We start from the raw sequence: 19,855 nt of genomic DNA, 5'->3' as shown, positions 1-19,855 counted from the left end.
GCCGCGCACCTGCCGCAGGTGAGGCGGGCGGGGCAGGGGCGATTGCGAAGCGCCCGCTCCCCTTCCCGGCAGCGGCTCCTCGGCGGCACCGGCGCTGCCCGGTTCCGTCCCGTCCCTCCCTTCCCGCTGTCCCGGGCACTTTCCATACTTCGCTCCTTTTTCCCGCTCAAAACAGGCAAGTCCCGTAGCCGCCTATAACTGCCGATGCCGTAAAGCGAGGCGCGAGCTGTGCGACAGCCGCGAGGTCCCCTGAGCGAAGATGGCGGCGGTGGAGCCGAAGTCGGTGCTGTTCGTGTGCCTGGGTGAGCGGGGCGAGGGACGGCCGCTCCCGCTCCGCGACCGCCGCTCCTCGGCCCGGGACACCGGCGGGGCGGGGCGGGGTGGGAGCCCGGTGAGGCGAGGGCCGGGACCGGGGAAAGTGCGGCACCCGCCCTCGGACGGTTCCGCGGGGTTGCCGTGTCGGGGAGGGCCGGAGTAGTCGGTAGGAAGGGAGATAGAAGGCGGAATACACCCGCCGCCTTTTTGTGAGGGGAACAGCGAGGGAGAGCTTAGCGTTGAGGGCGGCAGAGCACTGGAGCAGGTTGCCCGCGGTGGTTGTGGAGGCTCCCTCTTTAGAGACGTTGAAAACGAATCTGTAACGTGCTGTAGGCCACTCTGCCTCGACAGGCCCATTGGACTAGATAATGTCCAGAGGTCCCTTCCAACCCTAATAGTGTGTGATTCTGTGGAACCAGCAGGAAGCAGTGAAGGAAGTGAAATGCAGTGGGGACAAACGCGAAGCTTGTGCGTGTGAAAGCGCGACACCTAAATAGGCGTAAACCAGCTCTGACCTAAGGCTGCTGCTTGGGGCAGCACGGAGAGGTGGCTTTGAACAGCTTCCTGAGATGGGCTGTGCAGCACTTGGCTTCGGGAACAGCGGGATGAGAACAGGGAGCCTGCCTGCAGGCTTGCTGTTAGGAGCACCTGATGTGGGAAAGGGAGAGAAAACCACAACAACAACCACTGAAGTTAATGTAAGAGCTGCTGTAAAAGGAGGGAAAGAAGGGTAGGGCTTTAAGTTAAAAAAAGAGCTTGGTGGAGGCTGATCTGTTATGATCTAATAATGAAATTCTTGATCTGGTATGAGAATGAATGAAAAGAATAAGATTTTTTTGAAAGGCTACCAAAGTGAAGAAATAGGAAACTTTCTTTTACTGATGTTTTGTATGGTTAAGTTGTAAACCTTGTCATGCAAAGTCCCAGAAAACAGAAGTATAGATGGGATCAGAAATCACCTGAATGCTTTTCTGGAGTTTAGCACAGTCAATTACTTGACTGTCAATTATAAGCAAGATAATCACAACAAGCAAATAGCTAACCTGACTACACAGATTACAGAGCCATCCCCCATTTTGTACATGCTTTCTCTAAACTTCTGCTTTCTTCAGGGCATAACAAACTCTCGGCTTGCTGGTCTAGCAGGATGGCTCTGTGCACTGGTCTAGGAGGGCTGTTAACATTATCTGCTTCCTAGCCCATATAATCTTACCTGTGTGCTATGAACCCCTGGCAGTTTGCCAGGTTTGTTGCAAAACCGTTAGTTAACGTTTGGGTTTATCGCTATCTGCTTTTTTTTGTTGTTGTAATAGGAGACATACAGATTAGCTGAATAGCAAAATAAGAGTTTAGTTTTCTGAAATATGTTCTGATGTTTACCTTGGAGTAAAATCAACCCCTAATAATAATCCAGAGAAAACATGCCTTAGTAAGGCATTATCAGTTAGTGTGTGTTTAGAAGCTAGTGGTCTATACAGATTTTTTTTATAAAAAATATTAATTAATAGGAATCCTCCTTCCCAAACATGATGTTCTAAGGACAGTGGTAATCACCATCCCTATGTGCTGAAGGGTGAGCCAGTGGGGAAGAAGACTGGTCTGGCTAAAAAGAGAGTTCTGGCTGGAATTGAAGGAAAAAAGGAGAGATTATGACCTTTGGAAGAAGGGGCAGGCAACTCAGGAGGACTAAAGGATGTCATGAAGTTAAGCAGGGAGAAAAATTAGAAGGTCCAAAACCCAGTTAGAACTTAAAGTGTTTACTGCCACAAAAGAAAATGTTTCTATAAATACATCAGCAGCAAAAGGAGAGCTAAGTAGAATCTCCATCTTTATTGGCTGAAGGAGGGAATGGTGTCAAAGGATGAGGAAAAGGCTGAGGTGTTTAATGCTTCTTTGCCTCAGTCTTGAGCACTCAGACCAGTTAGTCTCTGTGTACCAGCTCCCTGAACTGGAAAACAGGGACGGAGAATTGTATCACAGATTCACAGAACAGAATCACAGATTCATTAAGGTTGGAAAAGACTTCCAAGATCATCAAGTCCAACCTTTGACCAAACACCAGTCTGTCAACTAAACCATAGCACCAAGTGCCACATCCAGTTGGTTCTTGAGCACTTCAGAAACAAGGGATTCCCTCACTCTGGGCAGCTCCTTTCAATTCTTAACCACCCTTTCAGTGAAAAATTTCTTCCTGCTGTCCAACCTGAACCTCCCCTGGTGCAGGTTGAGATCATTTCCTCTTCTGTTATGAGTGGCCTGGGAACAGACCAACTCCTACCTGTCTACAGTCTCCTTTCAGGTGTTGTAGAGAGCAATAAGGTCTCCTTGAGCCTCCTTTCCTCCAGCTTAAGCAACCCCACCTCCCTCAGCTGCTTTTCACAGGACATGTGTTCTAGACCCTTTACCAGCCTTGGTGCCCTTCTCTGGACACACTGCAGCACCTCAGTGTCCTGTAGTGAGGGGCCAGAGCTGAAGGCAAGATTTGAGGTGTGGCCTCACTAGTTCTGGCTACAGGGGGACAATCACTGGTCAGTCTCTGGTCCTGCTGGCCACACTACTGCTGATACAGGCCAGGATGTCACTGGCCTGCTTGGCCACATGGGCACACTGCTGTCAGCTGGGTGTCAGACAGCACCTTCAGGTCCTTTTCTGCCAGGCTGCTTTCCAGCCATGTTTCCTGCACTGAGGGAGCTGCTGGAAGTGCTCACTGAGCCACTTTCAATCATTTACCATCCGTCCTGGTCAGCTGGGGAGGTTGTGGTTGACTGGAGGTTGGCAAATGTGACACTCCTCTACAAGAAGGTTTGAAAGAATGACCTGGGGAACTGCAGGCCTGCCAGCCTGATGTTCGTGCCAGGAAGGGTCATAGAGCAGATGATCATGAGTGCCATCATGTAGCACAGGACAACCAGGGCATCAGGCCCAACCAGCGTGAATTTAGGAAAGGCAGGTCTTGCTTGAAGGACCTGCTCTTCTATGACCAGGTGACCTGCCTTGTGAATGAGAAAAAGAGGCATGTTGTCTACCTGGACTTGACTATAACCTTTAGCAGCATTTCCCATAGCATTCTCCTGGAAAAACTGGCTACTTAGTCTTGGATGGGTGCACTGCTTCCTGGGTGAAAAATTGGATTGAGCCCAAAGTAGTGGTGAATGGATTTACACCCAGCTGGCAGCAGGTCATGACTAGTGGTTCCCCAGGGCTCAGTGCCAGGATCAGTCCTGCTTAATATCTTAATCAGTAACCTGGACAAGGGGATTGAGGGCTGCTGTAGTCAATTCACAGACAACACCAAGTTGGGTGGGAGTGTTGATCTGCTGGAGAGTAGAAAGGCTCTGCAGGGAGCTTTACAGGCTGGGTCCAATCCATCAATATGAGGTTCAACCAGACCAGTGCTGGGTCCTGCCCTTGAAGCACACCACCCCCTGCAGTGCTGCAGGCTGAGGGCAAAGTGACTGGAAAGCTGCCCTGTGGAAAAGGAGCTGGGGGTGCTCCTTGACCACAGCTGAACATGAGCCAGTGTGTGCCCAGGTGGCCAAGAAGGCCAATGGCATTCTGGCCCAAATCAGCAATAGTGTGGCCAGCAGGACCAGGGCAGGGATTGTCCCCCTATACTTGGCGCTGGTGAGGCTGCATCTCAAGTGCTGTGTCCAGTTCTGAACTCCTCAATCAAGAAGGACATTGAAGTGCTGGAATGTGTCCAGAAAAGGGCAATGGAGCTGGTGGAAGGTCTGGGGCACAAGTCTTGAAGGGCAGCTATGGGAGCTGGGGTTGTTTAGTCTCGAGAGGAGTAGGTTTAAGAGAGACCTTACCACTCTCTACAATACCTGAAATAAGTTAACAGAGACAAGATGAGAGGAAATGGCCCTGAGTTGCACCAGGGAAGGTTTAAGTTGGGTATTAGGAAAAATTTCATCACAAAGGGGTTGTCAAGCATTAGAAGGGGCTGTCCAGAGAAGTAGTTGAGGCTGCGTGGATATTTAACAGACATGGTGCTTAAGAGTATGAGTTAGTGGGGGACTTGGCAGTGCTGGGTTAACAGTCAGATGTGATCTTCAGGGTCTTTTCCGACCTAAACTATTCTGTGATCTTGTGAAACAATTCATACATGTGGTTATGATTTGCACTATAACAAGGTTCTAATGCAGGAACTCTTTTTAGTGTAACATAATAGTTTATATTTATTAATTGTTAGGCCTGAGGAAAGGATGCACAAATAGCAATCAGTACCAATATTAATAGGATGGATTGTCTTAATCAGATGTTTTAAATAGCTTTTAAATTTCCTCTTCTGTGTCACTGGGTTATGAAAAAAAACCCTTTTTTTTTTTTACAGTGAAATACACTCTTCTCAGTTAAATTCTGTAGGCAACTTGTTTCTTGTTCCTGCTTTAAAATTGCTTTTTTTTTTATTTTTCAAGAGTGATACTTTTTTCCTCTTAAATTTTACGAGGAATAATAGCTGAGATTATTGCTGAAAAGAGTACTAAACAGATTTCTAGAACTGCATTTTACTGTAGTATTGGTTAATGCAGTACATTAATTCTAAAGTTTGCCACATCTAGTGAGAATGGATTCTAGAAAGGACACTTCTTCATGAAAAACTACATTTTCTTTCTACATTGTTTTGAAAGAAACCTGTTATTTAAATATGCATTGATTGTGTTCTTTCTTTGTAATGAAATGAGCAGATAGTCATTACACAACAAAATACAATCTAGTTAATGTGCATAACTACATTAATGATAAGGGTTCCTCATCGCTGAGAAATAATTGAAATACCCAGCAACATATGTAATTACAGCATATGAAAAAGCACCAGCAGATATTTTTTTTCATTTAAGCAAAGAAAGAATTAAAAGTGGAGGTGAATCAAAATGCATTTTGCTCATTTTACACTTAAATAGCTCATGTAATTAATAGTTGAGCTCCACAAATGGGCTTAATACGTTGCTGTGTTGTATAAGTCTGCCTCTTTCTCTATGATGATTTCTCCTCTGTAACACAATAAGTTGACTGGGCATCTTAGACCAGGCACTGGCTTTCTGATCTCTTCCAGACATGGGGGAGTGGTTGTAAGATGGGTGTGCTGTTGAGCAAAGTTTGGCTAGATCCTTCAGATGATTAATGCTTGCTGTGAATCACTGAGTATGAGTATTGTCCCCGGGCATCTAGAAATTATTTCATAAAATCATTTTTGAAATGGCAACTAACTTAGTGGGTATGAGGACATTAGATGACAGTTACAGAGAGAGTTGAGTTTCCTGGTTCAGGTGTCACAATTCATTGTGTGGGTTTAGATATAGCCAAATACTAGGTTTCACAGGACAAAATGCTAATTATAGCTGCACAATGGGAAAGCAATAGATTGGGTAAGACATTGACAAAGTGATGAAAAACAGTTGCTGTGATGAGGATTCTTGGCAGGTTGACAAAAAGAAATGTCTTTTTTTTATAAAGAGATGGCTAGATAAATATAAGGAAGATTATCTTTCTCCCATGCAGTATTGGTAATACAGCTGTTAGAATACAGTGTCTTATTTAATCTGTGTTTCAAAATGATGCAGAAGTATTAGAGAGTTGAAAGCATGGTTGTAAAAGTAATCTTGGAATTGAAAAACAAGATCTATGCTTGAAATAGGTTAAGGGTCTGATTATTGTAACTAAGTGCTTTATGTTTGAAAACTTGTGTTTTCCTGATGAATCTTTAGCTTTATTAGAAAAGCATGATGTACTAGCAGTTGAATAATTCAGCAGTTGAATAATTATTCTCGCTGCAAGGAAAGTTTTTTGAGACACACACACGTACATGCACATAAATGCCAAAACCAGGGAATCTGAACTGAAATCTGTGCCTTGAATGTTTCCTCACAAAAGTTATTGAATGCTGAGTTTGACAATATGGAAGGAGCTAGGACTTGTGATGAAGTTCTCACAGGAATTTGACTACAGAAGATAAGAAAGTGACCAGTCAGTTTTAATCACTCGTGAAGGGGACCTGATGAATGGTGCAAATGATAAGAAGCATTATTCCAGTCACTTGGATTAAATGACCATTCATGGAAACATAAGTAGAATAAAAATCAGGTTTTTGCATGTGAGAGGATGAAAATCAGTAAACTTTTGTTACTATCAGCAGACAGCAAAAGAAAGACACAAGAGAAAAGCATTTGTTTGCATTTGGAGAAGCTCTGAAAGAAGTAGGGAGCTGAATAAGGAACATTAAAGATACAAAACCACTTGAGAAACTAAGTGATTGGGTCAACATACTCAGAAATGGGCAATGGAACTGAGCATGAAATGGATTCAAGTTCTCTCTCCCGCCAATAGAAGCAGAGCTTCCATTTCTGTCTGGGATGGGTCAACAATTAGTGCAGAGATGGGAGTAGGAACTCAAGAAATTAGGTGTTGACTTAGGTCACTGTCACTGGAAGCCTTGTGCTTAGAAAATGGATGTGAAAACATGGCTTCTGGAAAGTGATTGACAAATGGTTCCAGTGCTGATTCTGTGATTGAAATCTCTTGTCCTTGAATTGTTGTATTCCGAGATGTTTGTAGGATTAATTTCAGTAGGTGGACTCGAGCTACCTTGGGCACTAGTTTTCTATGGTTGAAAGTGTCACTACAACCTAAAGAACTTGATATGCAAAAAAATGAAGGGAGAAGATGGAGATTTTGAGAACTTGAATACTGCTGCCTTCTACATAAAGCCAGCCTGATCAGATCAGTTGGAAATACAACAAAAAAGAAGGGAACACTAGAGGAGGATAGGTAGCAAAGATAATGTGTAGATAACATTTAAGGAAAAGAATGGTTCAAGTCCAAGGAGGATGGTAATTGCCCTATTCTTTCTCAATTTCTCAATTCTCCTAATATGTCTCTCAGTCCGTAACTTAGGAAATATTTGGCATCTGTGAGGATTCACAGCCTGGAAAGACCAATGTGGGATATACAGTTGTATCTGAAATGGATAGAAGTTAGTGAGGAAAGTGACTGGAAAACAAGGATTAAGTTTGCGTATGTTAGTGGGGTAAAATAGAGCTTTACATCGGTCTTGAGATGAGTGATAACAGTTGCAAGGAGTAGCATGGGTAAAAGTTGTTTAAGATGAAAATAATTTTGCAGAGTATGTGGGGACAAGAGCTTCTGTTAAGTCAGTTCTGTGATTTTGTCCATAGCTCTCAGGAATAGACTTAAATGCTGCTTGAAGTTCCCTGACAGTGTTAATACCTCCGTTAATATCTGGAGTGTGTCATCAGGGAAGATGTGAATTTTAAGTCACAAACTGGGTTAAGTGTTGGTTTCAAAAATGATACAACTGAAGTTTCTAGGTACTGCTAGAAGTGGTAGTTAATATGTTTAATCAAGGGTGATCATGGTGCTGTTCATTATGGCATTTTATATGATATCATTAAAGATTATATTTATGGCATTTATTTTAAGAAGTGAGCAAGCTCTAGAAGAGTGAAAATTTGGAACAAGTTCAATCCATGTGAGCGGAAGGTTAAACAAATGGAAAAAGCTATGAGGGATTTATTTCAGAACCACCATTTTGAAATTTTAGGACCTAGTTAATGAATTACTAGGTCCAAGAATATTAATAACTGTTTTTTACTGAAATGTTGAGTGTGGTAATGAAGGTTACCATTCATGCACAGTTTTGTGGGATCATTCATACAGAGAAAAAAGTTTTGTTATGAAGAAATGGATGGCCTCCACAGCTGGTGTAATGGAAGCAGAATATAATACTTCAGAAAAAAGACTTAAAGGTCACCTATTTGAAGTAACAAAGAAAGAGAGGGAATGGGCAAATTAGGAGTAGGGGGCTATAATCATAAATTTGATACTTGTGAATGAGTCAAAGATGATTGTAGAAGTTCTCAGGTTATTTTCAAAAACACTAAGCACCTATTACAGACTTTTTTTATTTAAAAAACAAATGGGGAGAAACTTTCCTTGTGGTGTAATCTGTCGTTTTGTTTGTCAGTATTCAAGAAAAGTAAATGCGTATTAGAGGAAGTGCAGATCTGACTTAACTGGAGTGATAAGATAAGGTCAGTTAATTTCTCAAAGAGATTGAGAGCTTGGTTTGTTTCGTTTAGCACAGCTGTGCTTGGCAAGGGTTTTGTATCTGTTGAAGGAAAGACAGAGTGATGTTAACCAAGATCAGATGAGCAGAGACTTCCAAGAATAAATACTAAGTTGAAACTGGAAGATCTTATGGTACCACAGGATATTAGTATCTGGAATAGCTTTTTAAGATAGATGATGCTTTTTAAAATGGAGCTTGATGTGTTTGTAAGAGGAGTGATGCTGTATAGGCTTGCAATATCAAAGAATTGAGTTCTTATGAAGTTTATTTTCTGCCTTGTGCTGTATGTTAACTTGTTTTGAAATTGTACTGTTTAATGCTTAACTCGCTCAAAAACTGAGATTATTTTTTTACTTTATTACCTTATTTTAAGTATTTAAATAATTAATAGTACTAACTTATTTTCTCACTTAACCACTTAGGGAGCCCCAAAATTTCCTGTTTTATTTTTCTTCCAGCACTGATTTCATTTCTGTGCATGAAATAAACTACTTCAAACAATGGAATTAGTATGTTTTCTCCTGGCAGAAGATCTGATGACATCAGAACTCACTTAATGTTTTGGCGAGATCAGTTTTTCAGTGGTTAGCCTGTTCCTTTTGCCATTTAGTTGATTTGGTATTGTCTAAATCTTTGATAGTCAGTTTGTTGCTTTAAACCTTCACTTCCCTCTTTGTGATTTTTTTTTAGTTGATGTGTGACAGCAAGTTATTAAATCCCCAGGTCATAGCAACTTCTCTCTAGCAGTGAAGTATCTGCCTTGGTGTTTTGTTTAAAAATGAGATTAAGTGCCTCATATGAAAATTTCTTTTTGCTGATGGAAATTTAGCTTTGTTCATTGGCATTTTTTTTTTCTTTTTACAGTTTGAGATTTGGAAAGAATTTAATCAGTAGTAGGAGAGTGATTAAGGGTACAGAGATGAGTTTTGCCATTTCTGGTATTTTTTACTTACCTGCTCAAAAATCAGAGATGACAAAGTTACACATTATATTTGATGGGAACAGAAGATTTGTGTATGTGAGTTACCGCAATCTGAACGGCAAATCAAATATTTTGAATATCCATCTTGTTACTGAAAATTTTTGAAGGATGAAAAGGTAGAAGGAGCTAAAGTAATAGTTGAAAGGGTTTTTCTTTTTGTTGAGACACTTCATTCTTTTCAAATATGAATTTTTGCATGCATTTTTAAGAGGTCTCCCATAGATACAGCCAAGGCTATGATTGGCTTTCTGTGCTGCAGGTGCACTCTGCTGGCTTATATCCAGCTTTTCACCCACCAGTGTCCCCAGGTCCTCCACAGGGCTCCTCTCAATCCCTTCGTGCCAGTCTGTACTGATATTGGAGATTGCCCCAACCCTTCATGCCAGTCTGTACTGATATTGGAGATTGCCCCAACCCAGGCGCAGGACTCGGGGTTCTCATATACGCAATTTGCATTCTGAGTAAATAAAAATCTTTAATCTGATCTGGGCTGAAAAATCTGGTTTTTTGCTTTCAGTAGTCTGAAATTTCACTTGAATCTCTTGTTTCCATAGGAAACATCTGTCGCTCTCCAATAGCTGAAGCAGTTTTCAAAAAACTTGTAACTGATGAGAAGCTTGAACATAAGGTAAGCTATTGATTTCTGTTCCAAGAAATAACTGTCTCATAGCCAGTTAGAATATAAGCAGTGAGAAAAGAAACATAAAAATATGAATTTGTTTTTCTGTAGTGGAGGATAGACAGTGCAGCGACATCTGCCTATGAAATAGGAAGCCCTCCTGACTATCGAGGACAGAATTGCATGAAGAAGCATGGCATTCCCATGAGTCATATTGCCAGGCAGGTACTGTACCTTAATTTTCTTTAAATCTGTATATGTATTTGTTTTGTTGTTACAGTGGAAGACAGACAGTGCCGCTGTTTCAGACTGGAACGTGGGGCGCTTCCCAGATTCAAGGGCTTTAAGCTGTCTAAGAAATCATGGCATTGAGACAGCACATAAAGCACGACAGGTAGAAGAGAGTATATTTTCTTCCTTATTCATGCTCGTGCCCTAACCATTGCAAATCATAGAAGTCATTTGACCATGCATGGTTAAGCATCAAGTAATAAATAAATACTCTGTGCAGTTTTTTTTAAGGGACTCCAGAGTGACTTAACTCTTCTAGTTGAGCTTAGTGAGTTTTTTATTATTAAGATTCATTGGAAGTGTAACTGGAAAGCATTGAACCACTTTCTGCATTATAGAAAACTCCTGCCTCAAAATGTTTAATATTCTGAGCATTTTAAAATGCTTTTAAAAAATGGACTTAATCTAGTAATCTGTGATGCATCCTTCAGCGAGGAATTGTATATTTATTTAGCAGGTCTAAAAAGAAGTAGAATACCTCTTCATCCATTACAAAAAGCTTCTGCGCTTGCATGTAGATCTTTTAAAAATATCTGGAGTGCTAAATTAGAATGAAAGCACTCAAACCCAAGATTAGTAGCAAAGTTGGTGGTAACTTCAGAGGAAAACATACCCTTGAAGCATTCTTAAGTCAAAAGTAGGTTTGCCACTCTTAAGTTTTACCTAAACTCATATCTGTTTTCATTAACAAAAGAACATGTATTTCCATACTGAATTCCAGAGAGATTGGAAGTAAATGTGTCTGCATCTGTTTAAATCATTCAGACACTCATATAAATGCACATAATTTACTTCAGTTAACTATTCTCTGGATATAAGATATTCCTTTAGGGCTTGACCTTTACTTAGTTTGAGTTTATGCCACTAGTTTTTGTATTGACAAAAAGATCAAGTAGTCTTGTTATTATCTTACATTTCTGTTCCCTTCAGAATTTTTCTAGACCTCACTGAGGTCATGTTTACTTTCTTCACTTTTCAAAGACTACATGTTTAGATTTTTGACTTTCAAAAATAAATTCTCTCAATTAGTCAATTGCCCTCTGCTGACCTCTCCTGATGTTAATCTCTGTTTATATGAAACAGAATTAAGCACAGCACCATTTCAGATTTTTCAATAATTTACTAGTAGGATAATCACTGCAAAAGTCTGTTGTCATCTTTTCCTGTTACAACATCTGGATTTACTGTTTATCAGTTCTTACAAACATCATTATTTGTCAATATACAAGCTAAATGGTACTGAAGTTATTCAGTCAGTGTTTCAGTCATCACAGTAGTGTGACATATTTGTCTTCCTAGAAGATACACCTTGGAAACTTGAGAACTGTTCTTCTAAGTATTCCTAAAGTGGTTTATGAGCAGTTAAATTAAAGCAAAGAACCCAAATGATCCTCTGTCTTTAAACAAATCTTTTATATCTTCCTTTGGCAGAGAATGAATGAAAAAATTTTAATGAAGACATTTGCTTATACATTCTGGCAAATGAAGAAATTTTTCAATCAGAAGACCATAAAATGTTACATATAGGAAGAGAAAATTTAAAAATGGGGCAATAAAATGAAAGATTAATAGGATGAAAATTTGTCTAAATCATTCCAGTACACATAGTTTTCTTTTGTAAAGAAAATCTTCAGATCCCTGAACTGCAGGTAACTGTTTATTTTGCACTGATGTTAACAACATAACTTCAGTTTTTTTTTGCTTTCCTAAACTTCTGTCAGATGGTCTCTGCTGATTCTCTGAACTGCAGACCTGATATAGTCTTGTGGTACTTCTGATAAAAGAGGTACTTGACAGTGTAGAGCAGGACTTTTCAGAGTGGTCAGGTTAGTACAAGTGGAAGTGTATTTGCTTCACTCTTAGAGACAAACGGAAGGATAAAATTTGGTGTGACACTTGTTTCAGAACAGATTAAGGAAGATTTAATAACAGAAGCTGCAGAAATAGAGAGTAGGGATTTATCTTCTGTTGCCTTCGAAGTACTGTACAATTATCCTCTTCAGTCCTGTGGAAAATTGTTACCCACCCAGTGAAAGGCACCTTCTCTCATGTAATTTTTTGCGTAATTATGATAATCATGGATTTTAGCTTTTTTTTTAAAATTCAATACTACAAAAATGGTTTATGTAAAAGAGAATATTAAATTGTTCATGTCTTACCATCATGTACAGTGACTTTCGATGTTAAAAGTGAAGTATAAAAACAAATATATATATTTATATATAAAATAAAGTTGTTATTATTTTAGCTAATGGCAGGTTCCTGTATGAAATTCTCTAAGCTCTTATTCTTCCTTCACAAACCAGAAAGGTTTTAATAATTTTCACTTTTATTCATGCTGAGGCAAAAACCGATTTTGGTATGACTCATGCCGTGCATTTGCCTTAAATATGAAATTGAGATTAGAAGAAAGTTGTATTAAATACTGTTTCACAACTGGGTAAATTTGAGGATTGCTACCTCTCTGTGGGTTTCAGACAGAAAATGAGATTTCCCTTCTGTAAATAAAGGGGAATGTTTCACTAATAATTTAATAATTGCTATATGCATTTTTAAATGTAAAGTTATTGTTATCTGTGTAGTTTCATCCAAGTTGACTATTTGAACTCTCCACTACATTTCTCAAAATGTATCTAAATTTTTAGGTCCTCAATTTCATCCCCCTACGTACTAGTTTTAGTAGTTTTGAGAAGTACCTTCAGTTCACTGGAGTTTACACAATTAAAGCTTTTTTATTTTTTTATACTGACACTGTTTTATGGCTTAAAAGCACAAGCCAAATGGTAACCTTGGTTTTAGGGCTGCATTTGCAACTGTATTAGTGCTGGTCATAGGGTAATAACTGTCACATTGTCAAGTGTTCCTAGTTTATTCTTCCATTTGTCTGTACAACAAAGAAATCTGTGCCCTCTTATTTTCACAGGGGCAAGTGTTCAGCTGTGTAGAGCAATCAGAAGCAGCTTGTAGAAGTCCTGATTAGATTTGCCAGGAAAACAGAGCTATTTCCACTGCAAAAATATTTTCATAGGTCAGAGGCACTGCATGAATACAGCAAATATTTTTACAGTGAAAATAAACAAGTCTGCATTCGTTTTCATCATTAACCCTTTCTTCTCATGTGCATTCCTGACCTTTCCTCTTCAGTTCTCTTTGTGTGTAATGTTTCATTTATGGCTTTATTCTGATGATAATTTCTGTCTTTTCTTGCTCCCTGTTACGGGAGCTTAATCAGTATCTATTTACTGTTTGCACAAAAAAAAAAAAAAAAAGTCTCTTTTTCCATCTAAACCTTTTTTTTTAATACAGAAATATATTTGCAAGTTAAAACTCTGACTTATGGGATACTGTGTTTTGCCTTTTGGCTGTTTCCTTGCTTACTCACTTCTGTAGCCCATCCTTTATAGGGATGCCTGCCAGAAAACCTGCTGTGAACAACCTTCACAAGTTTCTTGGTTATGATGCTTCACACAGGACTATGCATGAAAGACAGTCTTAAAGTGAACTCTAATATTAAAAATTGTATTCCATTTTTTCATCTTCATTTTGGACACCTGGTTCAGGTATAAAATGACAACTGGCAAACATCTCCAGGCATCCTTATAACAAGAAGATGACATTAGTATTTAAGTCAGTGGTTTATCTGCTGTGTTTGCCTACATGACTTGAACTCAGATCTCTGAACTTAATTGATACTCATATTTAGGAGTCAATAAATTACAAGAAAGAATAAGAACATTATATGATGGTAGGAAGATGTACAATAGATCCCGGAGTTTTCACATCATACTACAAATTTTGTGAATTTACATGGTCTAAAATACTGTGGATGCATTTGTTTCTAAGAGATTGTAACTCATGCCATCATACTTCAGCTTTAAGTTTCACTTGGTATATGATTTTGTGCAGTGGCAGATTTCTAGATTGGAAGTATTGCAATTGATTCCAGGTTACCTACATTTTTGTTGTCCTATCAAGAAAGTAATTTTTCTGTTTTATTTTTAACCATTTTATTGCATGGTTCCCATAATTGGAAATTGCTTTCGTTTTAATAGTTGAAAAGTACTAGAAATACTGTTTTTAATGATGTTCTAAGTTGATGCATGAAATGTAAAGAAAAAAATAGAAAAGGTTGGTCAAGTAGCTGCCTTGGGTTTGGTTTCTTGTGGAATGCTTGCAGAAATGAATAAATAATCATGGTAGAATATATTTAAAATGTTGTAAGTTATTGTAAAATTGTATAAAGGTGCAATTCTATTCTTTCCACCTATGTCTTTTTTTAATAAATCGTGGCTACAGAATTTGAAAACACTTTCCCCCCCTTTCATTAATCAAATGAGGTTTGTAGGCTAAAGCACTTATTTTTACTTCTAGATCACTAAAGAGGATTTCCAGACCTTTGATCATATACTTTGTATGGATGAGAGCAATCTAAGGTAATGTATGAAGAAATGGAACAAATTCATATGGATTACTTGTAGTGATGTCTCATAAGTCACTTTGAAGACAGATGTCACATTTTACTGCATAGCTTATGTTGGGGTTTTTTTTCCTACATGTATGTGAATGATGTGCTAATGGATGGATTCTTCACTTCTAATAAGTTTATTGAGGCAGAACTCAATGGTTTATTTGTGTGATACGTGCCACTCCAGGATGAAGGACATGGAAATTTAGTTACTTTGTGCTATATGCAGCTGATGCCTGTATAATTAAGAATGAGGATGTACTTACTGTCTTGATTGAAGTGATTGGTTTTTCTAATTGCATGGCAATTAAAAGACAAACTGGGAACTTGGAAGGGATTAAATATTGTGTGAGGTTTTTTTACTTTTTTAAATATGGAAAAAGAGAGGGAACTCTGAAATTAGCAAGATTGTTAGCTTGGGGAAGTCTTGTTTTATTGTTAGCTGTGCTCTAGCTGAGCATCCTTAAGAAAGATCTGGTTAAGTAGCTGCCTAGTGTAAAATTTTGGATATCACCAGCAAAAATTCTACTCAATTACATACATATTGAGGATTAAGGAGCTGAATTTAATAAACTACAAGTGCCAAAGTTCTTGTAAGGTCTGTTGTCAGGTTAGTTTAAAAAGGCCCAAACCAAACCACCAGAACCAACAAAAAAACCTAAATAAAGACCCTATTAATAGCACATAAATTCTTCTAGGAGCAGCACCACTTAATTGAAATAATTATGATTTTGTTGAATTTTTAGAATGTCTTGAATAAGCACTCTTCCACAGCCTTCATGAATGAAGGGTATGTAACACTTGGCTTGATTGCAGTGTCTCAGGCAATGACGTGACAAGGCTTCCTTCTATTTTCACTTGAATTCTTAAACAGAAATTTGAATTAACAATTTATATGATATGAGCTCTAGAGCAGAAGAAATGTCACAACTATAACAGGGATATTGCTGCTGCTGTGCTAAAGTTTTGCCTTTAGCTTGCACTGAGTTCAGCTGTTTTGCCTAGGAATGCTTATTTGTAGCTCTAAGAGGGCAAGCTGATTCCAGGTGTTGATGCCTGTCAGAAAAGGAAGATTTGGGACATATCTTTTCTTTAGTACCAGAGCCATCTGACCCTCTCCTGTTCATTAAGTGGAATGCCAAAACCCTTTAAGATGGTCTGACATTTTTTTAATAATAGAAGGCTAGAGAATTTATTGAAAAATCTGTAAATTCAAGCAATAGCTTGATAGAGGATCTCTGATTTTTCTTCAAGCAAAGAAAAATCTGTCATCTCACTGCTATTTCTACACTATCTGAAATTAATTTCTTAATCAGAATTAATTTTAATTTAATTTCTTAAAACTGATATGATTATGACTAAGTATTCACAAGGGATTTCTTTGCCTTTTGTAATGGTGAATGAGTAAAATGATGATTTGGTATGGAGATGTGTAATATTAAAATAATTTAGTATCTTTTGGGAGTTCACTGTGAAGATGATAGTACTGAGCTGCCTTTAATCTGAAGATGATGAGAGGTCCATTTTAAGTATGGATAAGAGATGACCATTTTTGGGATAACAGATGACCATTTTTAAGCAAATAGGAAAAATGCCACCTCAAAACTAGAATGTTTTATCAATGAGAAGCAATGTAGAAGGAAGAGGATTTGACAGCTGGTAAAATGCTACAGTATATCAAAAGGAAAACAGGTGTAGCTCACTGATTTACCATTTTCTGTTAACTGGATGTGGTAGGATTTCACATGAGCTAGATCATACCAGTCTAAAACAGTGGCTTTGAGCAGATAGGAGAATCTTACTCATACTTCTGGAAAAATACCTGGATAATTTCCATTGTTTTTTCTTCAATACAAGCTAAAGGTGAGTGTTGAAAGTACTAATGATTGATTTGAGAATGAACTTGATGAACTTACTGTTAAAAAGTTTTTTTAAGCTACAGGTAAAATGCCTGACTGCTTATTTATGCTCTGAATTCAGTTTGTGTCTTCCATACTCAATTTAAAAAGACCCCACATAACAAGACAAACAAAAACAAGGAGTAGCATAGTAGTCCAGAGATGTTATTTTCCTGTGTTGTCTAGAAATGGTCATGAACATCTTGTACTGATGCCAAAATTCTGAAGGAAAATTCAGGGGAAAATTTTATTTTCTCTTCTACAGAGATTTGAACAGCAAAAGCAACCAAGTTAAGGACTGCAAGGCCAAAATTGAGTTACTTGGAACTTATGATCCACAGAAACAGCTTATCATTGAAGATCCATACTATGTATGTGTAAGAAATTCTTTGGGTGGCTTGATTAAAAATTGTGCATGTGCAGTATAATCTTCCCAGATCCCACAGTTGGCATATGATACATAATCTGATGTTACATAAAGTGAAGTGTAAACTTTTCTTAATGACTTAAGAAAACTATGTATTACTGGGATAGGAAAGGAAAATGCTTATAACATTTATTTAAATTAAAATAATGCAGTTATTATAAAATTAAAATATTTTCAATATTGGGTGAAACCCTGTTTGATCAGCCTTATTACAAAGAGGATATGATTAGGAAAGTTAGAGACATAGCCATTGACACAGGTGGTCAAAAAAGTTAGATAATGCCAGCCAAGAGCAAACAATTAGACTAATATTCTTCACTTTAGGAAATAAAAGTGGATGAAGATGCAGTAGGGTTCTATAAAATCTTGATATCATGGGGAAAGCTGAATTGCTATTCATTACCCCGGAAGTAGAGAATATGGTATAGTGGTAAGGTAATGGTATTAGTGGGAAGCAGGTTCAAAACAAAAAGAGGTTTGTTTTGGGCTTTTTGTTTCCACACAGTGCTTCATTAAACTGAAATTCAACATGACAGGTTAGAACCTAAAAAAGGAAAAGACTTAAAAGGCTCAAAAATTAGCGGTAGAAATACATGAAGGAAAGTCATTCAGGACTGTTGAATACAAAGTCATAGAGTTTGTGTGTAGAAATTCCTGAGCTCAAATTAGAGAGAAATATGCCAAAGCTGTCACCAAGTATTTGCACAGTTTTTATTTTTTCCTAGTATCTGTTGTTTGCCATTACTGACAGCAGAGAAAGCAGTCTGCAATTTGTATTTGCTCTTCAGCCGCTATTACTATTCTTACAATCTTTTTCCTCTCTTCTTTTCTAGGGGAGCGAAAAGGACTTTGAAACTGTTTACGAGCAGTGTCTTAGATGCTGTAAAGCATTTTTGGAGAAGTATCATTAATGCTACATCATATAATTTCTAAGAGAAAATAATTAGCTTCTTCTGAAATATGTAAAGTTTACTTGATTGATGTATGTAAATTGTAAGATTATGCCTCTACATTCAGTACTTACTCAGTTTAATTTTGTGTTTTAGCTGTTCTGTCATCTAATGAAAAAATATAGAAAGGTTTTAATTGGATTACATGATCTACCATTTTGTCACACATCAATGTAGTTACAAAGTATATAATTCAGTATAAATTTTTCTGTAATCTCTTCAAGTGCTTTCTCACAAGCACTGCAAAAGTAACACCTTGCTTCTTTATATGTAATGCTAACTGAACTGAGATCTTGTCCTCAGTGAGTTGATTTCAGTCAACTTTCAATGGTAGCCTGTGAGGTAATAATTGATGTCTAACTTAGGTGTGTCATCCCAGTATCATTAGGCAGCCTTTGGATGGAAGCTGTTTCATGTGGAGCCTGCTAGACTAAAAGATCTGCTGCCTGATAGAACTGGCTAAGTCTTCCTTTGGTCTTCTGGTCAGTTCCTAGCACACTGACACAAGCACCTCTAACATAGCATTTACTTTGAGGAGAAAACATACCAGCTTTAAAGCTGAAATGTGAAATCACATCTTGTATCTCACAGTAGTAAAATACTCAAGTCCATGCAATACAATGGATGAGAAATTTGCTGTAATCCCAGTTCCTACATGAGGGTCAGACAGTATTTCCAGATTTACTCAGGAGGATGTACAGCCTGTCAAAAGTGTTCTTTGAGAGTATAGTTCAGTGTAAAGACAGTCCATGTGTTATACAATACTAAGTTAGCAGAAGGCCAATAAGTAGAGAGTTCTGCTCTTGGACAAAATTTGAATGCTTTGTAAAAGTCTATGCCTGTTCTCTGAATATCACCCTTCCTGTCTGCCTTAGACATGTAAATGTACTGAGATCAGTAATATAAGTGATACCATGATGGTTTTCCTGTTTTAAGTATTCTCAGCATTGGTATGAACTAGCATTACCACATTATCTGTAAAACTGGATCTATAAAATTTGTTTTCTTATTTAGCCTTGTTTTTGTCTCTTGCTGCCTTCCAAACTTGTAGTGTCTGTAGTTGTCACCTGCTCAGTCTTCTGGGAGAGAGATGGATTTCAACGGAAGATCATGTTATTCTTGGGGAGGTTGGAATCCTGGTGTCACCCTGTTTGTTGCAGACTTCACTACGGGGATTAAGTTTCTTGGGACTTTAGCTGTAGAATAGATGTGTTTGTGTAAACGAAATTTCTGTTTTGTGCTAAAATTTCAATCAGACATAAAACTTCAGAACTTTCTTAGAAAAGGCAGATGGTAGAAGGAATACTTAAATACAGAAATCAGAATCTTTGAGCATTAATGCATTACCATTAGTTTTGACTTCTACAAACAAGCAAGGAATTGCAAGCTAATAGCTGTTTCACTTTTCAGGGATAAAGAGTTATACACTATTTCAGATCCAATTAATACTGACTCTGAAAAAATTATTTTTGATTTCTTTATTAATGTTTTGACAAAGTAAATGGGGAAAATGATGGGCAGTTAGGGACAAAACATCCTAAATGTGGTTTGATGCACTAACCTCAAAGCTGGAACTACTTAGGCATAATCTTGTGTTATTCCCTGCCAGAATGACAATTTCAAATATTCCAGTGAAAGTAAAATAACTCATAAGATGGAGAACATGATGGTTTGTGCTTTCCCATTCATGGCTATGTAGGAATTCAGCCTATAGTTTCCTGCATATTAAGGCTAAGATTGAAAGGTCTTAAATCTTTATCTTTGAGCTGCTGGGGTAACAAAGGAAATAAGAGCATATGGTTGTTTACCTTCACTG

General features: G+C 38.2%; 2 protein-coding genes across 3 annotated transcripts in view; one reads left to right on the top strand and one right to left on the bottom strand.

Annotated features, from left to right (window-relative positions):
- Positions 1–197, bottom strand: part of SH3YL1 (SH3 and SYLF domain containing 1) — a 46,544-nt gene extending 46,347 nt beyond the window's left edge. The window contains exon 1 of the mRNA XM_084202145.1: positions 149–197. Within this exon, the coding sequence (XP_084058271.1) occupies position 149 (1 nt within the window). The 5' untranslated portion in view covers positions 150–197. The remainder of the gene's footprint in view (positions 1–148) is intronic.
- Positions 2–19,052, top strand: ACP1 (acid phosphatase 1). 2 transcript variants are annotated; one of them, XM_084202148.1, is made up of 7 exons: positions 2–18; positions 176–302; positions 9,944–10,017; positions 10,289–10,402; positions 14,671–14,732; positions 16,928–17,033; positions 17,923–19,052. In XM_084202148.1, exons 2-7 carry the CDS (start codon positions 260–262, stop codon positions 17,998–18,000), a joined length of 477 nt encoding a protein of 158 aa, XP_084058274.1. In that variant the 5' UTR covers positions 2–18; positions 176–259; the 3' UTR covers positions 18,001–19,052. The 2 variants fall into 2 exon arrangements, with proteins under 2 accessions (XP_084058274.1, XP_084058273.1); XM_084202147.1 differs by lacking the exons at positions 2–18; positions 10,289–10,402 and adding an exon at positions 10,120–10,233.
- The last annotated feature ends 803 nt before the right edge of the window (positions 19,053–19,855 follow it).

The sequence above is a fragment of the Fringilla coelebs genome (genome assembly GCF_963513975.1).
Source record: "Fringilla coelebs genome assembly, chromosome: 3".
Taxonomy (NCBI): domain Eukaryota; kingdom Metazoa; phylum Chordata; class Aves; order Passeriformes; family Fringillidae; genus Fringilla; species Fringilla coelebs.
Note: the sequence above shows the minus strand (reverse complement) of the source record. Positions and strands in the feature narration are given on the sequence as shown.